This window comes from Bos javanicus, chromosome 1, assembly GCF_032452875.1.
Source record: "Bos javanicus breed banteng chromosome 1, ARS-OSU_banteng_1.0, whole genome shotgun sequence".
Lineage (NCBI taxonomy): Eukaryota > Metazoa > Chordata > Mammalia > Artiodactyla > Bovidae > Bos > Bos javanicus.
In genome coordinates, this window is record NC_083868.1 from 81,249,912 (window position 1) to 81,274,756 (window position 24,845).

Sequence of the window (24,845 nt, forward strand, 5' to 3'; positions counted from 1 at the left end):
GCTACAGTCCATGGGGTCACAAAGAGTCAGACACGGCTGAAGTGACTTCACACACACACACACACACACAAAGAAGGTTACGTTTGGCTGTGAGCTTGAGAGAGAAATGGGAATTCACAAGAACAGGAGCTGGGTGCCTACAAGGAGGCAAGAAGTAGGCTGGGAAAAGGGCAGGAGTGTAAGAAGACAAGACATGAGAGGAAAGGAGAGTGGCTCTGAGGGCAGGTGGGAGGGCAGGTGGGAGGCAGTTATGGCAGGATCTCAGTGCTCTGCCCAGGAGTTTGTACTTTATCCTATAGGTGAGTGAGTGGATGAGTCAACAAATGCTTTTTGAAAATATCAATGAAGGAATAAATTATTCTTTCCAGTATTTCCAGAGCCAAAATGTCAGGGCTTCTGAAACATTTACATGCTGAGCCTTGCTGAAGGGTTAGCCTAGCACAGGCTATTAGATCAGACAGATACCTGAGGAGAAAGGAGGAGAGGTAACCCCAGGAGGAAACCAAAAGAACAGGATAGAAATAAGGGGAACCAGCTCTGCTCACAGGCTTCCCTGGTGGCTCAGTCATAAAGAATCTGCCTCCTATGCAAGCAGAAGATGCAGGTTCAATCCCTGGGTCAGGAAGCTCTCCTGGAGGAGGAAATGGTAACCCTTTCTATTATCTTGCCAGGAAAAATATCATGGACAGAGGAGCCTGGCGGGCTATGGTCTATGGAGTCACAGATTTGGACATGACTGAATTGACTTAGCAGCAGCAGCAGCAGTAGCAGCTCTGCTTACCTGGGGAGTTAGCACATATCAGGGCAATTCCCCTGGAGAAGGGTTAGGCTACCCACTCCAGTATTCTCAGGCTTCCCTGGTGTCTCAGACAGTAAAGAATCCACCTGCAACATGGGAGACATGGTTCGACCCCTGGATTGAGATCTCCTGGAGGAGGGCATGATAACCACTCCAGTATTCTTTCCTGGAGAATCACCCTGGAGCCTGGCAGGCTACAGTCCATGGGGTCAAAAAGAGTCGGACACGACTGAGTGGCTAAGCACAGTACAGCACACAGGACCAGAAAAACTATGGGAAACAACCAACTTTCTCGTAAACCCTGAACCTTGATGCGTGCTGTTTGGTTGTGGAAGTAGAAATCTGTTTTGGAAAAAAAATTAATTCCGTAAGTCATTCTCTATTTCCTACCACTACAATTTCAGAAGTTGATTTAGGTGGCTTTTAAGCTTAGCATAACATGTTTCATTGTTTGTTTTTAGCTACAGAGAAAAGAATATCTTATTAACATTCTATTGTACTTTACTAATTAGAATGTTAGAGAATTACTGTCCTTTTACATAGGGACATTTCTGTGATACAGAGTAGATCTTTATGTTTAGAACTGATGAGATTAGCATGTTCATTTTGATATATTTTCCTTAAACTCTTCATACTTGCACATGTTTTATTAGAGTTTGAAAAACAAGGTTGAAGAGTAATATATATTCAAGAAAGATTTGAGTGATTAATTTTAATTCTTCATTTAAATCAACATTTATTCAAGAAAATTTTACTGCATTTATTACTTGGCCAAAGGAATTTCTGAAAGCAGCTTTTTGCTATACTAATCAGGAAACTCAATAACTCTCTTTAGTGAAACAAGTGAATTATCTGTCAAGAAACCCTGGGCAAATGGCTTTACAACTCCATATCTCAGGCTGTGTCACCCTTATGTGAAATGTAGATGTTAATCCCTTGTGAATTAGTCACTTCTCTGATTCTTAATTTTCTGGGGTGTAAATGGAAATTACAACGATCTCACAGGATGCTCATGAGATTTGGAATAAATAAATAGATTTAAAATACCTTGGCTGCTGGTATGATGCTTTGGACTACTACAGGAATTTGTAAGGAGAACATTCAGCAGTTTATATGTGAGTACCCTGCAGAATCTCTCAGTTAAGTACATAGTGTTGTGATCCTTAACTATTACAACATTGTATAGAGACTCTTAGCTTCAGATTGGATTTTAGGTTTTAACCCCCTTCGCAGTATAAGTATCCCTTCTATAAACATCCCTCTGAGAGAGGTCTTCAGAGCTCTACTTTGAAGATTATAGATCTCTACTTTGAAGATTGTAGGACTGTTGTGGGTTTTTTTTAGCTTTTTTTGGCCTTACTACTTCACATTTTACAAGAAAGCATTTTCCCAATCTTCTAATGCTCTCCAGTGAATGAGGGGCTCTCCTCGTTCCAAGAGTGTACTTATACCCTCCAATTGCCAAAGCATCAGAGACTTACATAATTGCTGAATATTCATGTTTACTGAACCTACACTTAGATTGAAATTCCTCATTGTCTAGTAACAAAATGTTTTCTATTCTTTTGAATGAAGAGTCCCTTTAATCTTGAAAGTGAGCCTTTTTGGAGAGAATTCCAAAATGCCAATCAAGCCAAGTACTCTATCTTGCCTTTGAACTCAAGGAGCTGAAAGTGTGTCTGTAATCTCCAGCTTTGGGTTACCAGAGGGCAAGAGGTGGTAGGAATGTCATGGATAAATGAAAACCCCCAAACTGTTAGTCTTAGTGAAACTTTTATTGAAGCTGTCAACACAGAGTGTTCTAATTAATCAGGTTCTCCCTTTTGTCTTCTGTACCACCTGGTACTGGAACTTGGGCAGAGAGAATGATGGAGGCTGCTTATCATCAGGATTTCTACAGACATGTGCAAGGTTGGGTGAGGATAATAAAGCAGGATGCCCTCAGATTTGAGCTGATGGCCTGGTTCAGGATTTGAACCTATAACCTTGTCTCCCACCCAACTAGAGATGAATGTACTAAAGAAAAATTAAATGACCAACAGTAAGTCAATGGGTTAGAAAAGTAGAAGAGATTTGAGAACTGAATAACTTGTCCCTTAATTATCAAGACTCATTAGTGTAATGTTAATGTTTGTAATAACCATCCATTTGTGCAAAGTGGTAAATAAAGCAAGCTACTTCTGTAGGGTTAAAGGACAAATTCGTTACTTGGTATTCCATGATTGTCAAATAAACCTACCAGATTGTACCTGATTTATAAACACAGAGCAACTGAAAATATTTTTCCCCAGAAAAGGTGGACTTTATTCTTGTTCACATGATCTTTGCAAATTCCAAGAGCTTCAGGTTTTACTCTACTACAGCTGGCCAGCCCTTGAAACCAGACGCACATTAGAACCCATCACCAAAGGTACCAGGGTTCAGATGGGAAGGATCCAATTAGGAAGAAAGTGGGAGATACTCTTGAAGTATTTTCTAGGAAAATTCCCAGGAGAAAACTACAAAGGTCCATATGCTGCTGCTGCTGCTGCTACTAAGTCACTTCAGTCCGACTCTGTGCGACCCCATAGACAGCAGCCCACTAGGCTCCTCCGTCCATGGGATTTTCCAGGCAAGAGTACTGGAGTGGGGCGCCATTGCCTTCTCTGACAAAGGTCCATATGAGGGGTCATAAATCCAAATGCCAGCAGAGACCAGAAGGTTAATGTGAACAGGTGCAAGGATGTAAGGCTTTAAGGAGTGATGAGGACTCTGGTAAGGTAGAGAGCATATGCCCTGTGTGATAGGAGTAGCCAGTACTCAGCTCTGGCCAATTGTTGCCAAGTTGGAAAGCAACCCAGTATTAAGCAATCCAGTATTAACAGATCTGATTTCTCAAGAGAAGCTGGGCTCCAGGTGTTTATTTTAAAATTCTTCCAATTTTAAAAACCACTGTGCAATCAAATTTCCAAGCCTCGTAATATCTGTGGGCCTCCAAGTTATCACACTGGTGCCCAGAAAATATAAACTGAGGGCTATTATGGGGGCCAATTACTTTTTTTTTATGCTTGACCATGGTCACAAATTATTGGTCTTGCAGATGTAATTTGGTCTCCTCCCAAAGGAGAGAGTGAATGGGCCTCAGAAGACAAGACCTAAGAGGCCAGGGTCTTTGCATTGGTGAGGGGTTCTGAGTGTCCTAAGAGAAATGATCCAGAAAGAAAAGGTACTCAGAAGCTCAAAGAGAACATAAAGCAAAGTCAAGAGTGTGATAACTAAGTAGATATAACATGGGAATAAATAGGAAAGGCCCAGTCCCTTGATGGGGAGAAAAAAAAAAAAGTATGGAACTGTACCCAAAGGAGAAAGATTTGCCACTTTTGGAGAAAAGAAAGAACAGCTAACCAGATCATCGTGAGTTTGACAAGAGTCTATGGAGGTCACTACAAGCTTGTCTTCTTCAAGCTATAAAATTAGCATTGGTTAAAGTACATTCCGTGAGATTGTTAAAAGGAGATTCCCAGGAAAACAGGAGCTCAATCGTTGGAAAACTCCAAGTTAAATCTATTTTTTTTTCTGTCTGATAATGTAGAGCCTTTAGTATCAGTTCAGTTCAGTCGCTCAGTCATGTCCAACTCTTTGCAACCCCATGAATCACAGCACACCAGGCATCACCAACTCCTGGAGTTCACTCAAACTCATGTCCATCGAGTAGGTGATGCCATCCAGCCATCTTATCCTCTGTCTTCCCCTTCTCCTCCTGCCCCCAATCCCTCCCTGCATCAGGGTCTTTTCCAATGGGTCAACTCTTCACATCAAGTGGCCAAAGTATTGGAGTTTCAGCCTCGGCATCAGTCCTTCCAATGAACACCCAGGACTGGTCTCCTTTAGGATGGACTGGTTGGATCTCCTTGCAGTCCAAGGGACTCGCAAGAGTCTTCTCCAGCACCACAGTTCAAAAGCATCAATTCTTCAGCGCTCAGCTTTCTTCACAGTCCAACTCTCACATCCATACATGACCACTGGAAAAACCATAGCCTTGACTAGACGGACCTTTGTTGGCAAAGTAATGTTTCTGCTTTTGAATATGCTATCTAGGTTGGTCATAACTTTCCTTCCAAGGAGTAAGTATCTTTTAATTTCATGGCTGTCTGCAATCACCATCTGCAGTGATTTTGGAGCCCCCAAAAATATGGTCTGACACTGTTTCCACTGTTTCCCCATCTATTTGCCATGAAGTGATGGGACCAGAAGCCATGATCTTCGTTTTCTGAATGTTGAGCTTTAAGCCAACTTTTTCACTCTCCTCTTTCACTTTCACCAAGAGGCTTTTTAGTTCCTCTTCACTTTCTGCCATAAGGGTGGTGTCATCGCATATCTGAGGTTATTGATATTTCTCCCGGCAATCTTGATTCCAGCTTGTGCTTCATCCAGCCCAGCGTTTCTCATGATGTACTCTGCATAGAAGTTAAATAAGCAGAGTGACAATATACAGCCTTGACGTACTCCTTTTCCTATTTGGAACCAGTCTGTTGTTCCATGTCCAGTTCTAACTGTTGCTTCCTGACCTGCATATACGTTTCTCAAGAGGCAGGTCAGGTGGTCTGGTATTCCCATCTCTTTCAGAATTTTCCACAGTTTACTGTGATCCACACAGTCAAAGGCTTTGGCATAGTCAATAAAGCAGAAATAGATGTTTTTCTGGAACTCTCCTGCTTTTTCCATGATCCAGCAGATGTTGGCAATTTGATCTCTGTTCCTCTGCCTTTTTTAAAACCAGCTTGAACATCTGGAAGTTCACAGTTCACATATTGCTTAAGCCTGGCTTGGAGAATTTTGAGCATTACTTTACTAGTGTGTGAGATGAGTGCAATTGTGCGGTAGTTTGAGCATTCTTTGGCATTGCCTTTCTTTGGGATTGGAATGAAAACTGACCTTTTCCAGTCCTGTGGCCACTGCTGAGCTTTCCAAATTTGCTGGCATATTGAGTGCAGCACTTTCACAGTATGATCTTTCAGGATTTGAAAGAGCTCAACTGGAATTCCATCACCTCCACTAGCTTTGTTCATAGTGATGCTTTCTAAGGCCCACTTGACTTCACATTCCAGGATGTCTGGCTCTAGGACAGTGATCACATCATTGTGATTATCTTGGTCGTGAAGATCTTTTTTGTACAGTTTCTGTGTATTCTTGCCACCTCTTAATATCTTCTGCTTCTGTTAGGTCCATACCATTTCTGTCCTTTATCGAGCCCGTCTTTGCATGAAATGTTCGCTTGGTATTTCTAATTTTCTTGAAGAGATCTCTAGTCTTTCCCATTCTGTTGTTTTCCTCTGTTTCTTTGCATTGATCACTGAGGAAAGCTTTCTTATCTCTCCTTGCTATTCTTTGGAACTCTGCATTCAGATGCTTCTATCTTTCCTTTTCTCCTTTGCTTTTTGCTTCTCTTCTTTTCACAGCTATTTGTAAGGCCTCCCCAGACAGCCATTTTGCTTTTTTGCATTTCTTTTCCATGGGGATGCTCTTGATTCCTGTCTCCTGTACAATGTCACGACCCTCCATCCATAGTTCATCAGGCACTCTTATCTATCAGATCTAGTCCCTTAAATCTATTTCTCACTTCTACTGTATAATCATAAGGGATTTGATTTAGGTCATACCTGAATGGTCTAGTGGTTTTCCCTACTTTCTTCAACTTAGGTCTGAATTTGGTAATAAGGAGCTCATGATCTGAGCCACAGTCAGCTCCTGGTCTTGTTTTTGCTGACTGTATAGAGCTTCTCCATCTTTGGCTGCAAAGAATATAATCAATCTGATTTCAGTGTTGACCATCTGGTGATATCCATGTGTAGAGTCTTCTCTTGTGTTGTTGGAAGAGGGTGTTTGCTATGACCAGTGTGTTCTCTTGGCAAAATTCTATTAGCCTTTGCCCTGCTTCATTCCGTATTCCAAGGCCAAATTTGCCTGTTACTCCAGGTGTTTCTTGACTTCCTACTTTTGCATTCCAGTCCCCATAATGAAAAGCACATCTTTTTGGGGTGTAATTTTCTAAAAGGTCTTGTAGGTCTTCATAGAACCATTCAACTTCAGCTTCTTCAGTATTACTGGTTGGGGCATAGGCTTGGATTACTGTGATATTGAATGGTTTGCCTTGGAAATGAACAGAGATCATTCTGTCATTTTTGAGATTGCATCCAAGTACTGCATTTCAGACTCTTTTGTTGACCATGTTGGCTACTCCATTTCTTCTAAGGGATTCCTGCCCACAGTAGTAGATATAATGGTCATCTGAGTTAAATTCACTCATTCCAGTCCATTTTAGTTCTCTGATTCCTAGAATGTCGACATTCACTCTTGCCATCTCCTGTTTGACCACTTCCAATTTGCCTTGATTCATGGACCTAACATTCCAGGTTCCTATGAAATATTGTTCTTTACAGCATTGGACCTTGCTTCTATCACTAGTCACATTCACAACTGGGTATTGTTTTTGCTTTGGCTCCATCCCTTCATTCTTTCTGGAGTTATTTCTCCACTGATCTCCAGTAGCATATTGGGCCCCTACTGACCTGGGGAGTTCCCCTTTCAGTATCCTATCATTTTGCCTTTTCATACTGTTCATGGGGTTCTCAAGGCAAGAATAATGAAGTGGTTTGCCATTCCCTTCTCCAGTGGACCACATTCTGTCAGACCTCCCCACCATGACCCGCCCGTCTTGGGTGGCCCCACAGGGCATGGCTTAGTTTCATTGAGTTAGACAAGGCTGTGGTCCGTGTGATCAGATTGACTAGTTTTCTGTGATTATGGTTTCAGTTTGTCTGTCCTCTGATGCCCTCTGGCAACACCTACCATCTTACTTGGGTTTCTCTTACCTTGGACGTGGGGTATCTCTTCACTGCTGCTCCAGCAAAGCGCAGCCACTGTTCCTTACCTCGGACGAGGGGTATGTCCTCACGGCTGCCCATCCTGACTCTGAACGTGGAGTAGCTCCTCTCGGCCCTTCTGCACCCGTGCAGCCGCTACTCCTTGGACGTGGGGTTGATCCTATCAGCCACCACCCCTGACCTCGGGCGTGGGGTAGCTTCTCTCAGCCGCCGCCTCTGACCTCGGGCGTGGGGTAGCTTCTCTCAGCCGCCGCCTCTGACCTCGGACGTGGGGTAGCTCCTCTTGGCCACCAGCCCTGACCTTGGGCGAGGGGGTAGCTCCTTTCGGCCATGCTTCTGCACGGTCCGTCGCAGCCAGCACACTTCTACGCGGTCCGTCGATTCACGTCTATTGAGACCATGCTAAAGCAGGATAAAGTATTTATTTTTTAATATTTATTTATTTATTGGGCTGCAAGGTCTTAGTTGTAGCCTGCAGGACCTTCATTGCATCGTATGGGATCTTTTGTTGTAGCACACAGGATCTTAGTTGCTCCGCTACATGTGGGATCTTTGTTCCCTGACCAGGGATCCAACCCCATCCTCTGCATTACAAGGTGGATTCTTAACCACTGGACCACCAGAGACGTCCCAGGATAAAGTCTTTAGTTTCCCAAATTTAGCTGACCACAGAATCCCCCTATCTCAGAGCATCTTGTGAGACTAGTATTCTGCTGAGTTCACACTGATGACAAACGTGCATTAGAGACAAACAGGAGCAAACGTGCTCAAATAACCCATAGACTATTTTTCCCTTCGAGCCATGGATGTGGGAACAAGTCACACGTCCAGAGGGATCCTGGTTAGTATCTCTGGTGACTCTGGTGTCTTGAGTAGGAAACCAAGAGGCAGAGTTGATGCTCCTGTCTCTTCCAGAGCCGTGAGTCAGGATTTTAGAAGAAACAGGCACACATGCATGGGGAGTGTGAGCTGCTCTGTAACTGAGCCGAGGACGCCTGTTCTCCTGGACCACAGATTTGGATGCTAGAATGACAGGCCCCTTGGCAAGGAATTGGGAGCTTGTCACATAAACCAAGGAAAACATTTTTGGCCAGAGACTTGAAGACCAAACAGGAGAGCTTTAAAATGGGATTTAAAGGGGATAAAGTGGAATGTTCAAATGAAACTCTAAAATCGCAGCCCATGGAGGGGCAGCAGGTGTGAGCTAGAAATAAGAGGCCTGGCAGAGGGGGTGCCGAGCAGTTCTCTGAGGAACTGGAGCAGGGTCACATCCACACTGGGGACACACTCACCAGCTGCATCGTGAGGGGCCCAGCAAATGGGGGAGGCAAGCACGACCTCGGAGACAACAGAGGCGAGGTGGCTAGGACACACAGCCAGGACGCCATGCTAGGTCAGGGTGACAAGGTCACGTGGTTGTAGGCACTGAAATGGGTGTTAGGAGGGTACACAGAAGTAGAAGTCATAAACATGAGAGTGGAAGCAAAGCCAAGAGCATATGGATGAGATTTTCAAAAGGGCAAAATAGAAAGGATTTTGCTGGCGGTGTGTGCACTACAGTCTTCTCAGGCAGAGACAGGCTCTGGCTGGTGCTTTCCTATTTAAGACTTTTTTCCTAAGTAGCATAGGAAGAAGATGGAATAAAGATGGGAAAAGGGTATTTATTCAAGCATCTGCCCCATTTTATGAATTGTTGCTTTGCTAACAATTTCATGATGTAAAAGAGAGACCCAGGAGGGAACTCCCTTACTCTGTACTTAGTTCTGACCAGGAAGCATCCAACTAGCTCATGGTGTGGAGGCACAGAAACTTCAGAGGAAGCAGCCAGACCATCGTGCAGTTTTATGAAAGCCAAAGAAATATGAGGCATCCTTTAGTTGTGCCCTTTCCTCCCCCTTCTTACCTCTTTTGCTTCATACCTCCCTCTGCCACCCCTGGTCCCAGTCTAATCAGAACTCCAGCCCGACTTTAGGGTGGCCACCAGGGATTTTAGGGTGGGTTTTATTAATAGTCCCCATGTTTCTTTTCCAGGAAGTTAAGGAGAACAAAGATTCCCCAATCCAAATTCAGCAAGAAAGATGTGCCGCTTGTATTTCAAGTTGTGACTCAGAATCCATGAGGCCACAAAGCCAGTTTTATACATGGCAATGGAGTTCTGTTGCTTCATTATCTGAGTGTATATCAGAGGACCCATGTATACCTTCTCAACTAATACTTTGCAAGGTAGGGAATACCATCCCAATTCAAAGATAAAGAAACTAAGGGCTAGGGACTAAATGACTTGCCCAAGGCCACGTAGCAAGTAAGTGACTGATCTGTGGCTGAAACCCAGGCCTTTCTGGCTTCTGACCAGGGCTTTTTCAGCCCTACCACACTGTCTGCAAAACTAGACATTGGATATCTAATGGGATAATTGGCTTTGGTGGTTACTCTGAGAACCCAATCTCAACATGACATGGTTTCTATGGGAAAATGTGCTCAGAGTGACAAACAACTGGCTTAAGCAAGGAACTTTTGTAACCTGACCTGTCACAAATCGGGCACCACCTCAAGCTCAGAAAGGCTGGCTGTGGGAGGGAGAGAGGAGACCAGGCTTATTCAGCCAGCATCCCCTCAGACACCGCGATACCATTTCAGGCGAGCTTTGCGTTTGTCCAGAAACAACAGCCTCAAAGGCATCTGTAAAATAACCACATAGCACCCACCACAGAAGACAGATGTGAGGACCACAGGAGGGGCCCCTGTGGTTTCTAAAGTAGCTAATGCAGGTCCAGCACACAATAGACACTGGATAAGTAGAGACTAAGACAATTCCCAACAGCTGGGGGTGAGCTGGGAGTGGAGGGAGTAGAGACAAAGGGGAAGCTCTGCTGTCTCTCTCGGGGCTCCCTGGGAATAACATAGGGCGAATTACTATAGGGTGGGGTTGTGGACCTGCTTTGGGGGTTTGCCTCCTTCTCTGCTAAACAGTTCCTAGTTTCTAGCTTTGGTTGGTCAGAACCTAGGAAATGGTCTTCCTCAGCAAGAGCTTCTGAGAGCTTCCTCAGCCTACCTTCTCCCGATGTTCAGGGCTATATTTGGTTGGTTGGTTGGAGAACAAAATCTCATCTTTTTATTTTTTATTTATCTTTCATTTCCTTATTTTTTAAAAAGCTTTTTATTTTTATTGGGGTAGCTCAGCTGGTAAAGAATCCACCTGCAATGCAGGAGACCCAGTTTGATTCCTGGGTTGGGAAGATCTGCTGGAGAAGGAATAGGCTACCCACTCCAGTGTTCTTGGGCTTCCCTGGTGACTCAGCTGGTAAAGAATCCACCTGCAATGCAAGAGACCTGGGTTTGATCCCTGGGCTGGGAATCGATACCCTGGGTTCAATACCCTGGAGAAGGGAACGGGCTACCCACTCCAGTATTCTGGCCTGGAGAATTCCCTGAACTGTATAGTCCATGGGGTTGCAAAAAGTCGGACTGAGTGACTTTCACTTTCATATAGCCGATGAACAATGTTAAGATAGTTTCAGGTGGACAGCAAAGGGACTCAGCTGTACAAATACATGTAACCATTCTCCTCCAAACTCTCCTCCCATCAAACCTGCCACATAACATTGAACAGAGTTCCATGTGCTATACAGTAGGTCCTTATCAGTTATTCCATTTTAAATACAGCAGTGTGAATATGTCAATCCCAAACTTTGTTCTAACCAGCCATCCTCCCTACCTTGGCCTTAACTGTTCCCAACTGCCTTCAGGTACCAGTTTCCTGGCCCAATGGTTGTGTGAATGCTAATAAAGCATAGATCAGGATCAAAAAGCTACACAACAAGTAAGCAATCATCACAGGGCCTTAGAGCCCCACGTGCCCATCTGCCTTCTCCCCTTTCCCTGCCTCTGGGAGCCAGGCTGCTCTCTGTCCTCGTATTTGACTTTGCTGTCTGAGAGTTGTGAGGTTGTGCTTACTCAGAGCCCTCTAGCCTCAGCCAAATCGGCCTGAAGGGGATTTTCGTTCCACAAATAAATCTTCAAAGAGAGAAAGGATTGCTAAAAGCAGCCAAACTTGGTGAGATTTTTATTTTATTTTATTATTTTGGATGGGGGAAGGGAACTATTTTTCCTTGGCAAGGACAGATACTGACTGGAAAACACTCCAGAGACTCGGGCCCTCAATAGAGGAAAACTTTAGCTGCCTCACCAGCTGTCTCTCCTGAGGGTCACCCCCAAAGTGGCAGGACCATGTGGTGGCATTCCCATCACAGTGGCTGTTCTCAAGTCACACTTCTGTCTCTTGGGAGAGACTCTGCCTCAGAGCCGCGGAGTCTGTGAGTGTGCAGGGTACCCATGGACAGAGGGTCTGAGAGAAACCTCCTGCTTGGGCCTGGGTGTTTGCCCACACAGGGGTGTGTCCCCAGGTGCTACCCTGGGGGAGGATCCCGTTTCAGACTTTGACTGGCTTCATGCCCACAACTGGAGTCCCGCCCTTAGGAGGGGAAACTGTCACATGTGAGACAGAATTCCGGAATGTCCACCGAAGGAGACTCTGCCCCTAGTCCACGGAAACCAACTGTCTTATGTGCAGTAGGAGGATCACTGCTTAAAAGGAGCAGGTTCTCCGGGGCTCAGAATTACCCTGGGAGGGAGGGGCAGAATGGCTGCTCTAGAGGAGGCCAGTGGCTTTGGCCCTTCTTTTCTCTGGGACAAGAGTGGAGACTGGAGACCCAGAGGGAGACCCAGACGGCCAACTCTGGGGAAGAGCAACACAAGGGCTGGAGTAGCCTGAGTCCGCCAACCTGGAGCTGGAGCTTGTGGTCTTACCGTGGCTTGCGATCAAAGCCAGCCCACGGGCGTGAATGGGAATGGCCCGCAGCTTTGCCGTCATCAGCTCTTGTGGTTTGGGCTGACCTTTCCACTTCTCTCAGATGCCTCTGGGGCAGAGCCACAGGAGGGGGAGTGGGGATAGATGGCAAGGTAAGGAATAAGGATGGGAAGGTGGAAGCTGGAAGCTGGGAGTTGAATCCCAGCCGGTGCATCCTCCATCTCAGTGTCCTAAGGCTGATGTCAGTCTTCTAATCTGTACCCTGAGAAGGCTGGTATGGCTTAGAAGAGAACCACTGTGCAGAGCTGGTGTGGTTCTGCTTGCACTCACATACTATCAAATGGAGCAGTACTCTTATTTATCCCTCACCACCCTCCACCATGGATGCCCTACTGAATAAGATTTCTGTTGCCCAGAAAGGCTGTTCTAAGTAACCATTCATTTTCTATCTTTAGGATTCAACAGAATCCATTTGCCATTCAATCAGAGCAGGTTGCCAAGAGTAACCAATGTAATTGATTTTATTCCATTCCACATAAAAAAAAATTTTTTTAACCTGCTAGTTAGCCTGTACAGTCTTTGTTATGAGTAAATGCCCAAATACTGCTGCATATTAGGAAACACTGACAGCAACTCATGAACTCCTTCCATACTTTGGAATAGTCCTTGGAATCTGATCTCCCAGCTGGGAATCCCTGGACCCCACAGTTCCCCTAAGTGCAAATGATGTCACCTGTGATTTTGCAGGTAATTTTTCCCACGTGAAAATGACTCAAGAAGTGTCTTCATAGGTTATTAAAAGGATTTTGTCTTTATACTATAAAATACACACTAGGCAGGTTCCTCCTGCTTTCTTGGCCTTTTCGGTTTTCTTTAACCCCTTCTTGAGCTCTTCCCCTTTCCTGTTCCCCACATGCTTCTGGTCTTGTTGCCCACCCACTTCTGGTCTTGGTCTGCAGTCCACCTGTTCTTTCACTACCCTATATTTTTCTGAGCACCATGAACACCAGTCTTGTCACCAGTATGGAAAAAAGCCAGGGAATACCTTGCCCCTTGAGCTGAGCCAAGACAAATCTGTTGGCAGGAGCAGCGGGCACAAGAGTCAAACTCAGAGAACAAAAACAGCTATTTATAAAGTCCGCTTCCTGATTGCTGGGGGCTCACTTGCCCTTATACCAACAGGGCCACTGCCTCCCCTTGGAAAAGATCCTTCCATCCATAGCTCTATGCCAGCAGGTCATCAAGTGCCATTCCAATGAGCAGCGAGGGCAGGGGATAGCATGCAGGGTGGATTAGATGTGGTGACAAGCTCTCTGACGGGCCAGGGCAGCTGGGTGTGCTGGTGACACAGATGGCCTCTGCAGCACCTGTGAGATGACAGTCACTGGCCCCTTACAGGACTTGACACCCTGGCTTTGGAACTAAGCCTTACCTACCTTGGCTTTTATTTTTTCTTTTTTAAAAGTTTGATCTAAACTCTGGTTAACATAATCACTGAACATCCAAAAGCACTCAGGACTTAAATAATGTAAAATGTCAACAAATAAATGGTCTCAATATTGTAACACTTGTCATTCAGCTTGAGTTGCACTTACTCTTCCTAGGTTGCTATCATACCTCTCTGGTTGTGCTAGATTCCTATTTTCCTTCATAACCTGACACTAGTCTAACTTTAGTAGTCAGAGCAGTAACAGCACCAATAACCCAGCAAACTCATGGTACTGAGATCATTTGTTTCTGTTTTTTAATTGAGATGAACCTTATGAAAATATATAATTAATGTACCAAAGTAGCCTGTTGGCTAGGTGGAGTTTTCCCCAGGTGTGCAGTTTGGGGCCCATATGGTGTTCTTTTAAAGAGCTGAACTAGTTGCCAACTTTAATAATTAACAGAGTTTACTTTAAAATACATTTTTGTGGCATCTTTGTTAAAAAAAAAATACTCGGGCCCACACTCCTCCATGGCTCTGATTGTGGAGAGCAGGGGGGCCCTCCCGCCCTGTCCTGTATCTTGTCATCTCAGGTTCTTCAGGGAGCTTGGAGAAACCTCTGCAATTTGTCATCCTCCGCCCTTCACTGTAGGATGAGGAAACTGAGTCTAGGAGACCCTGCGTAACTCTCGTGGGGTCAACATTCTAGGGTGAATGAGAAGTGGGGCTGGAGGAGGTCTCCTGCCTGCTGGCCCAGCGTGGCCACCACATCATTTGGCTCCCTCAGCCCAACACAGAACATATCTTGGGAGCAGCATCTGCTTCACTGGGCTGACAGAGGCCTAACTGACTGACTGAGTCATGACCCACTCAGGGAATCTGATTATCAAAGTCCAAACCACAAAGAGGAACACCTTCAATTCAAGGGCTCCTATTTCTAGAAATAGCTATAGTGTCCTCTTTGTAGCCTTCTACATCCAAAGAAATGTTTTCATGTTTTGATGACTTCAAAAGTCTACTGCCCTTAAAACTTCCTAGATGATCAGAAAAGGGCCATCAGAAGCTCATTGCCTTTGCTGGTGAAAATGCCCAGCAGTGAGCTCGGTTTCACTTGTGGACATCCTTGAAAACAGGCTATTCATAGGCTGTCAGGATGGTGACTGAATCCAGTCCTAAATTGCTGACAAATATAAAAGAACATTTTTAATTAGTCTCATTTTTCCCTCATCTGTCAAATGAAAAGATTCAACTAACTAGTGTGCAATCAATGTTATTTTCTTATAAAGCAGGGGGAAATGAAGAAAGCCCAGAAATAGAGTCAACCCACGGTGTCACTGCTGCTGTTTACCACTCCCCCATGTGCCTGAGAGTCCCTGAGAGCCCAGATGAGGGGCTTCTGCCTCAAGAACGGGTTCACCAGGGTAGCTTAGAGCCTGACAGTGAACCTAGGAGTTTCTTGGACCTGGAAACCAGCCTCAGGACAACTGGTTACGGATTAGTCATCTCCAGCTGAAAGGTGATTATGAGAAGGAAAGAAATGCTGGGCCAAAAACAACTCAGGAAGACGGATGCAGAAAAAGCAATCCAAAAGTCATTAAAACATTGTTAGCTTTATTTTCTTCAAAAAATATTGGCTGCCTGGGATAGAACCCCACAGGCTCCTGTCCCTACCCCTGCAGCCTTTGGGGAACAAATCTCCCAGGGAGTGTGTCTCTTAGCAACAAGAGAGAACAGTGAGGGGGTACTTCCCATGCATGAAACACCTGCTTGGTGCTTTGCATTTGCCATATGAGCTTCACAACTTTGCTGGGTAGAAAATCACACTCCCATTTTGTAGGAGAAGAAATGAAGGGTCAAAGAACTGAAGTAACTTGTCTAACCAGGAAATGGCAGAACCAGGCGTGAACCCTAGCCTCTCGGACTCCAAATGCCATGCTCTTATACAACTGCAAATGAAACAGACAAAAACTAGTACCACGTGCAGCAGCAGCAAACCTCCAACAAGCGCTATAAGTAATGGCAGGAGAGACATCTTCAAAAGACCAGAGAACACTGGCGCTCAGGCTGTCTACTCAGCAAGGAGAATGAGGGCTTTGTCAAATTGTTAGAGAGTATTATTATGTCTTTCTTTGGAAAGGTGCTTAGGGTGATGATGGGAAGGGGGAAAGAAAAAAGAGAAGATGAGGCTGAGAAGAATTTGCTTCATTCTGTGAATTTATCATCAAGAGCACCCCCTCATAGGAGTCTTCTAAGAATGGAAAGAGATAATATATGTAAAATTTTGAAAAAGTGAAAATGTTAGTCACTTAGTTGTGTCTGACTCTGCGACCCCATAGACTGTATCCCACCAGGCTCCTCTGTTCATGGAATTCTCCAAGTGAGAACACTGAAGCCATTCCTTTCTCCAGGGGATTTTCCCAACCCAGGGATCAAACCCAAGTCTCCCACATTGCAGGCAGATTCTTTACTGTCTGAGCCACCAGGGAAAATGTAAAGCCTAAAGTCTAAAGCTTCCCTGACGAGAGGCTTTCTCTACTCCCAGATCAACAAAGAACCTGTCAGCACTCAGCACTATCCACATCTGCTCTGCCAGTGTAGACAGAACCAGAGAATCTAGGTTACTCCTCCCTGGTATTGTGATATGCAGTGGTAGCAGGCTGGGGGTTTGGCTTCCTTCCTGTTCTCATGAAAGTGAAAGTCACTCAGTTGTGTCCGACTCTTTGCAACCCCATGGACTATACAGTCCATGGAATTCTCCAGGCCAGAACACTGGAGTGGGTAGCCTTTCCCTTCTCCAGGAGATCTTCTCAACCCAGGCATCGAACCCAGGTGTCCCACATTGCAGGCAGATTCTTTACCAGCTGAGCCACAAGGGAAGCCCAAGAATACTGGAGTGGGTAGCCTATCTCTTCTCCAGGGGATCTTCCTGACCCAGGAATCAAACAGGGGTCTTCTGCATTGCAGGTGGATTCTTTACCAACTGAGCTATCAGGGAAGCCCCATAGCAGCTGAGAAACCTTTAGAAAGCCCTGCCTCAGATGGGCCTGCCAGTGCAGTCCTTGGTGACAACACCCCAACATATACAAAGAGAGGGTCTGTCCTCTATGTTACTTGGCCCGATGCCAGCCTCCACCTCAGGCCTACCATTAATGTCTGACCTCAGTCATGCAGGGTGCGGGGGGCCATCTCTATCTGATCAACCTTCATCCCAAGAGGAGTTTCTTCCTTCCTTTGTCCTTACTCTCCTGGCTCCAGCCTTTGGACTTGCAACCATTTTGGCAGCTAGGGCAGAGGCAACCAGAACAATCCCCCTTTATATTATCTAATATAAGGCTAGTGGCAATTTTTTCTGAGAAACCAGATACATGACCTTTATTAGGAAGAGGGTACTTTGTTTTTTAATATTGAATGTTGCTGATGGCTTGCCAATAATCAAACTTTTAATGTGTACAGGGGATGAAGGCCTGTAGACCAAGGCCTGTTATAAGTGACTTTACATGTCTCATTTAATATTGATAACATTCTGTGAATTAGGTATTTACCCATTTTATGAGTAAAGAGGCTCAGAAAAGTAAAAAAAAAGAAAGAAAAAGTTCAAAGTTATACAACCACTAAAGGGTGGAGTCAGCATTTGAAAGCAGGGCTCCTTGATTCCATCCTGGGGTCTTGCGTTAGACCCCTTGGTCCTCTCTTATTATGCGCGGCCAGAAGTGGTCCACATTGGAGCTGAAATGGGAGGCACCCGAGGTGAAATTTATGTCTGTCTCCCAGCTTTCCCCATCTCACTCTGTGTAGGAGATGCCTCATGGGCACCGCCTATGCCTCATTTCTGGGTGAGCTGAGAGAAAAAGGTCCAGGGTGTCCTGGGAGCCTCTGGCTTTTCTAGGGATCTATTCTGGTTTCCCCAACTTTCTGAGTTTGTTTAGATTCAAGACCAGGAGGTTCCTGTGACAAAACCAATTGAGACTCATCTAGACTCCACCCTGGGCCACTGGGACTTAGGTCGGGGGGAGGGTACACTCTCTTCATCAGACAGCATTTCCCAGCTTGTGATGCAACCACTTACACCCCAGGCCTGCAACCGCTTCCATTTCATAGCCTGGTTTACAGCGGCCTAGTCTGTGATCAGAGCACACAGCACCACACCACATGCAAAGACGTGAGAAGATAGTGTGGCAAGGCCGCAAAACACAGGCTCTGCGGCCTGACAGTCAGGGAGGGGCCACCTCTGCACTTACTTGCTCCACAACCTCGACAATTTACTTTTCCTCAAGTCTTCCCTTACTTGGAAGTAAGGGAAAGAGATAGTGCATGTGAAATGTTTTGCAGAATGAAAAACCAAAGAACCATAGGAATAGATTGTATTTGAAAGTGAAAGTAAAGTTGCTCAGTCATGTCCGACTCTTTGCAACCCCATGGACCGTAGCCCACCAGGCTCCTCCATCCATGGAATTTTCCAGATTGTATTTACTTCTAACTAAAATGTGCCTGAGTTAAAAGAGGAGGAAGAAAAGCTCTCAGATTTCTGAACAAAAGTCCTGTCAGTCAGAGGTTGAACATTAGCATCTTGGTGAAGCTATTAAAAGTATGGAAACTTGTGAGGCAAAGATCCTGCCTCTCTTATTTACCACTCATCTCCAGGTCATATGCAGTGCCTAGTCCATAGTATGGCTCAATAGATGATCTATGGATAGATGGGTGGATGAATGATGGACATGCCAAAACACAAAAGTGCTGTCCCTCAGTTACAAAGAGGACTGCCGCTGGAGAACTGAACTCCTGTGCTTCTCACTCAGTGAACAGCACCCACCATCTATCATGCAACCTAAGCACTTGGGTGTCATTGACTATTCTTTCTCACTCACCCCTTACAACAAACCAGCCCTGTCAGTTCCACCTCCTAAATTTTAGCTTGTGAATCCCTTTCCTTAGCCTGAGCCCTACTGTCACTACCTTTGTTCAGGTCCTTCCCAGTTCTCTCCTGGGATTCTACACCACCTACAAACCATCCTCCAGGCCTCAAATCTGTACCCACCCCTTCCAGTCGACTCTCCAGACTTGGAACAGAGTGATCTTTAAAAAGCACAAAAATCTGTCAGGTCGCTACCACCAGCCCCTCACCACTACTCTCACTTGAGGATGGTCCACAACACAGTATAGACTTTAAGATAAAGCTCAAGCACCTAAGCATTGCACCCCCCTTATCTGGCCAATCTATCCCTCCTTGAATTCCAGATCCTCTCCAGCAGGACTGTGCTCTCTCTTACCCTGGGCCATTGCTTGGGCTTTTTCCTCTGCCTAGAATGTTCTTCCTCCACTTTCCTTATTCCCTTCCACATCCTTCAGAACTCATCACTCACTTAGGATGAGTGGTGGCCTCACTAAGAATTGGATGTCCCTCCTCCTAGGTATCCCCAAGGCTTAAGTACTTGGCACATGACTGTTTCCATAGTCTGTTTCTTTGGCTGCTTTTCTCAGGTGTCTGGCTCATGGAGTTCTGTGTTTTGTTCTCTCCTGCACCTAAGTACACCCTATCTAGTCCTGGCACACTGAATATTTCTTGAGTCAATAAATACTTTGTCTCACACCAAATGTGTACTTTCTCAGAAGCATATTTGCAAACATGACGTCTATGGACAATCATGTGACCAGTCAAGATAATTAACCAAGGATTAGGCTGTGGTCTGACTCTGGAAAAAAAAAACTGTTAAATTAGACATGGAGGGAACATATATTTTTAGCCAAAAGTCAAGACACATGATCTGACTAGTATGATCACGTTTTTCTTTCCCAGAAGACTTTGGATATATAATGTCTACAAAAGTCTATATAGTCAAAGCTATGGTAGTCATGAACAGATGTGAGAATTGGACCATAAAGAAGTCTGAGCACTGAAGAATTGATGCTTTTGAATTGTGGTGCTGGAGAAGACTCTTGAGAGTCCCTCTGGACTGCAAGGAGATCAAATTGCTAAGTCACTTCAGTCACGTCCAACTCTGTGTGACCCCATAGACGGCAGCCCACCAGGCTCCCCCATCCCTGGGATTCTCCAGGCAAGAACACTGGAGTGGGTTGCCATTTCCTTCTCCGGAGATCAAATTAGTCAATCCTAAAGAAAATCAACCCTGAATATTCGTTGGAAGGACTAATGCTGAAGCTCCAACACTTTGGCCACCTGATGCAGAGAGCCAACTCATTGGAAAAGACCCTGATGCTGGGAAAGATTGAGGGCAGGAGGAGAAGGGGGTGACAGAGGATGAGATGGTTGGATGGTATGACCTACTTAATAGACATGAGTTTAAGCAAGCTCCAGGGGTTGGTGAAGGACAGGGAAGCCTGGCGTGTTGCAGTCCATGGGGTCGTGAAGAGTTGGACACAACTTAGTGACTAAACAACAACAACGGTGTATACGGCTGCCCAACCTGATACCATAACCTTGTTATGGTATCCAAACATGCCAAGACATTGAAATAATAACTGATAAGTAAGTAGCTAACATTATCAGTGAGATTATTATGCAGCAAGCATTATAAGAAGTGCTTTGCGGTCATCCCATTTAATCTTTACAACTACCCTTTTAAGCAGATCTTTTTATTACCTCCATTTTACAGATCAGGAAACTGAGGCTTAGGGTTCACAGCCAGAAATGGACATCTAACCGGCAACAAAAAAGCCGTCTGTTTGATCTTCTCAGTCATTCTGCAATACTGACCTAACCATGACCTCTTAACCTTATTAGATCATCAGAAGCACCACTTCTGGGTAAAAATAGCTTGCGGCTTCCGGAAATTTTTATTAAAACTCTAAATCTCCTGGCAATAACTTTCAAAAGTCATGATTCAGACCAGCAGTGATATTTGAAAATGGAATCATAATGCGGGTCTCCTGGCTACAGAGATGCTCTCGCTGCTTGTGAGGCATCCTCAACTTTGGCATTTATGACAATCTGTGCTTTTCCTGTTACTGGGTCTTTTGCCGTCATTGTCTGTTGAAAGGCGCTGACCCTCATTCTGTCTTCCCTGAGGAATCCTCTTTTTCAGGGCTAATCGGTCTGTCTTCTTCCTTGGTTGTCACTTCACTGGGCTCTAGAGTAATGCTTCGGAAAATCCTGACAGCTGACCACCTGAATAGCGATCACCTGGGCACTCATAAAATGCATATTCCTGGGCCCTGTCAGACACAGGCCACATAGAATCTCTACAAATTAGAGCCCAGGCACTAGCATTTTAATCACATTCACAAGTGATTCTTATGAATACTAATGTTTCAGAGCCACAAAAGGAGTCCCCAGATCCTCACAGCTCCAAGCGTGATTGCTGGACCAGTACTAGCAGCATGTTAGAAAACAAGGAATTCTTATGCCCAAATCCTGAATGACTGAATCAGAATTTGCATTTTAATGAAATCCCTGGGTAACTTGGATTCACATTTCTGTGCATACAGAGAACTGATCAGAGTAGTGTTTCCTCTGCACATCATGGCAGGCATAGAAAACAAAAGCAATGGTTTGGCATTTATCTCATACAGAAAGAAACCCGGCTGTGGCATCAGGGGCTCAGCCTGCCCAGACCCCAACCTGGCCACCCAAAGCTGAGGAGATTGGAATCTCAGGCACACCTGTGCCTAGTACACTGGCTGAGAAGGTCTACTTAAAGAATACCCAACCCTTCTAAGTTTCTTCATAAGCATAACTCCATAAATACTGCTTATTCCCGTCATCGTTTATCATTTCTTTTCCTGCTTACCAAGAGTCAGAAAGGCTACTTCCCAACTCGATCTTAGAAATCTTCATGCAGTGTGAGGACACAGACTCATCTTTAAGCTGTGGGTGGACTCTTTGAGAAACGTAGAGAGAAAAGTTGTGCCTCTTGTTGGAAAGCATCACCTGCTATGGCCTAAGAAATACTAGGAAGAAAGCCTTCTTTTCTTTGAAGAATGCTCCTTTCTCTTAGTCCACAGCTCTGAGGATGGAGGATCAGCAACACACAAGGCGCATCCTCTCTCCTGAAGATGTGCCAAGAAGATTGTGATTCTGTTTAATCCTTCCTCAGCAAAATCTGCCAGCTTATAAACTGGACAGGTGTCCCTTCTCTTAGCCAGCCCCTGAGAATAGGATGACAGTTGGGACGGGAGGAATGGAATACCTTCAGAAACACTTCCTGGTGAGACCATCTGATCAAAATGACCAAGTGTCAGGACACAACCATCTGACTTTTCAGAGCTCCCGGCTACATGGGAACACCATTGTTTCCGGCTGCCCATCCTCCCCCACCCCCACCCCACGCCCCCGGCCCATCAGGAAAATGTTGAACATCTTTAAAGCTCGAAATAGTGAGCTCTTACTTTGAAGCAAATAGGACAAGGCCTACCCCTCAATGAAGGATTGTCATAGCCTCAGCGAATACAATTGAGAACGAAGTGGGAGGAAACTATTGCTACCAAAACAACTCACTTTTTTTTTTCTCTCTCTTTCCTCCTTGCCTGCAAATCTGTGTCTAATTCTTTCCATTATGCTTCTCCCAATCAGAGTGCAGACAAAGTAGCACACATTTTAGCTGGTTTCAGGTGGGCCTATCCCTCCTCTGTCCTGAGGCTGTACCTCTGTCAAGTCTCAACTGGCTAACTGATCGTCCTCCCTTTGTACCCCAACTACTGAAGCTCCCCTGCATTCGTAGTAGAAAGGACACTAACCAGAGCGTGCTTTCAGGTGCCACCTGGTTGACTTTCATGGAACTCCTCCCTTGATCCAGATCCAGAGGCAAGCAGGCCTTTCTCTGGCTCTGACCAGGAAGATCAGAGAGCCATTGGCTGTTCACTCAGAGTAGCCATGATGTCTAAGAAACAAATAGGTTTTACTTTAAGTTGGTGGCAAGAACAGTTGGTTAAAAAAGTCTTCCATCCCTGATCATCCAATTAAGAAGTGCTGAAAACATAAGATTGGGGACAGCTGAGGGCTTGAGTGTCCCGGCCCCAGTAGCCTAGCTGCTGTACACAGTCATTTCAAACACAGAACACTGAGCCATCTTTCTGACTCCTGGTCCAGGATGAAGAACAAGCTGTGGTACTTTGAATTTGGCACCTCGGAGACCTTCGCGGCCACCTGCAAGAAACTCCACGACCACATAGAGTTGGAGGTGAGTTCCCAAAGCTTGCTTTGGGACCTTAGTTTTGGTCCGGGTCTGTCACATACCCTCAGAACATGTTCCCTACCCTCAGAACATGTCCCCTAGGTTCATAGTGGCCCCAGGTGTAATCCTTCTTACCTCCATCCTGTTCCCAACATGTCCACAGCCTCACTCCCAGTAGGCTCTAATCACGGGGTCTGCCTTTCTCGGCCTGACCAGGGAGTCCTGGGGTCTGAGACCCAGAGGCCCAGTGGACTCAGGGCTGCAGTCCTTTCCTGCCCTCAGCCCTCTCCCCACCATCACCTTTCAATTTCTTCTTTTTCAAGAAATGAAGACAGGTGCTACCCACTCAGGGAAAGAAGCTGCTATGGGGATAGAGGCAATGTCCCAAGCCTGGTAAAAGTCTGGGAACTGAAGACCACAGGGCTGAGGGGTCTGCAGTTGAGGCCAGGGGTGACCAGACATCATCAGCTCACCTGCCTCAACTTTCAAGGAGCCAGTTCAGGCACTCAGGGCCAGCTTCCCAAGTGTGCAACCTGCACAGTCACTCAGAAGGTTCCTCATTTAATGCTCTTCTGTGACTGTCTTAAAATTCTTGATAGTTTTTTTTTTTTTTTTAGCAAAGGGCCCTTTATGTGCATTTTGAACACTCAAATTACATAGCTGATCCAGTTGGTGCACTTGGATTTTAACTCTCCCGGGACTTGCAGCAGCCTGCCTCAGACACAGCCTGTGGGCTTCACTTACTGGTTGATAAGCTGCCCACTTCTCATTCCCCACCCTGCTTCTGCTGGGCTGCTCTCCTGAGGTCTTCTCACTTCTAAGAAAAGATTGACCTGCAAGCCCAAACTTCTGTGCACACCTGCTGTCTCTGCTCTGCGGAACCTCAGGCCCTTGGGGCCCCTTGCCCATAGTTCTCAGTTACCGACCCCCATACCCCTTCCCATGGAATTCAGGCCAGTGGTCTTGTTTTCACTTGAGAAAAACAAGTGAAAGGCAGTCAGAGTTGGGCCAGGATGGGCTCTTGCTGGGCCACCAGCTTTGTCCCTGAGCTTGCAGCAGCAGTCAAGTGGGGCCCAGGCATCCCTTGGAGGAGGAGCATTTGGCCTAAAGCAGTGTGGGAAAGCCCCACCACTCCCTGTGGAAGGGAGCCTGCGCTCACGGGGAGTTTTCACAATCAAAACACAAAGCCAGAGATTCTGTGCTTCTCTTTGACTCATCTGCCTGCCTCTCCCCAGCGGTTGCTGGGTTACCAACCCCAGGGTGGGAGGAGCCGACCTAGCTAATCCCCTGAACTTCTAGCCAGCTCAGTCAGAGGGCAGAGAGGCCCAGGAATGTGGGGCACTTTTCCCCAGGTGGTACCACCTCCACCTGGGAAAGTCTGAGAAACCTGCCTTCCTCTATGGATACATAAATCCATGGCCAGAAACTCTACAGCAAAGGGGGAGGGGGCTGGACTGGGCTGGAAACTGGACGTGGCTGGAGCTCTGTGTGCATTTTTCCTGTTGGCATGATCATCTGGGGTGTCTTTAAATATACCCCAAGTGAGGGACAGCCCTGGCCTAACCACTGCCAGCTGCAGACACACAGCGACTGCTTGTTCTCCCTGCAGCTGGCCTTGAAACTGTGCCCAGAATAGAGCAGCTCAGCTCCCCTGCCTCGGTGGGCCCCGCCCTCCCAGCTCCCAACTCCCAGCTTCCAGCCCACAGCATCATGGGCCCCTCTGAGTCCAGTGCACAGCGGCTCATCCTCAATTGCAGAGGGGGCTGGTGGCCTCTGGAGGAGGTGGGGCTGTTCACACTGTGGGTTGTTGGGGGCTTTT

The 24,845-nt window shown here is 45.9% G+C and overlaps 1 protein-coding gene across 5 annotated transcripts in view; it reads left to right on the forward strand.

Moving 5' to 3' along the window:
- Positions 1 to 24,845, forward strand: part of DGKG (diacylglycerol kinase gamma) — a 222,935-nt gene that overhangs the window by 139,548 nt on the left and 58,542 nt on the right. For all 5 annotated transcript variants that reach the window (XM_061413305.1, XM_061413297.1, XM_061413298.1 and 2 more), the window contains one exon: positions 22,942 to 23,032. In XM_061413305.1, coding sequence (XP_061269289.1) covers positions 22,942 to 23,032 — 91 coding nt within the window. The remainder of the gene's footprint in view (positions 1 to 22,941; positions 23,033 to 24,845) is intronic.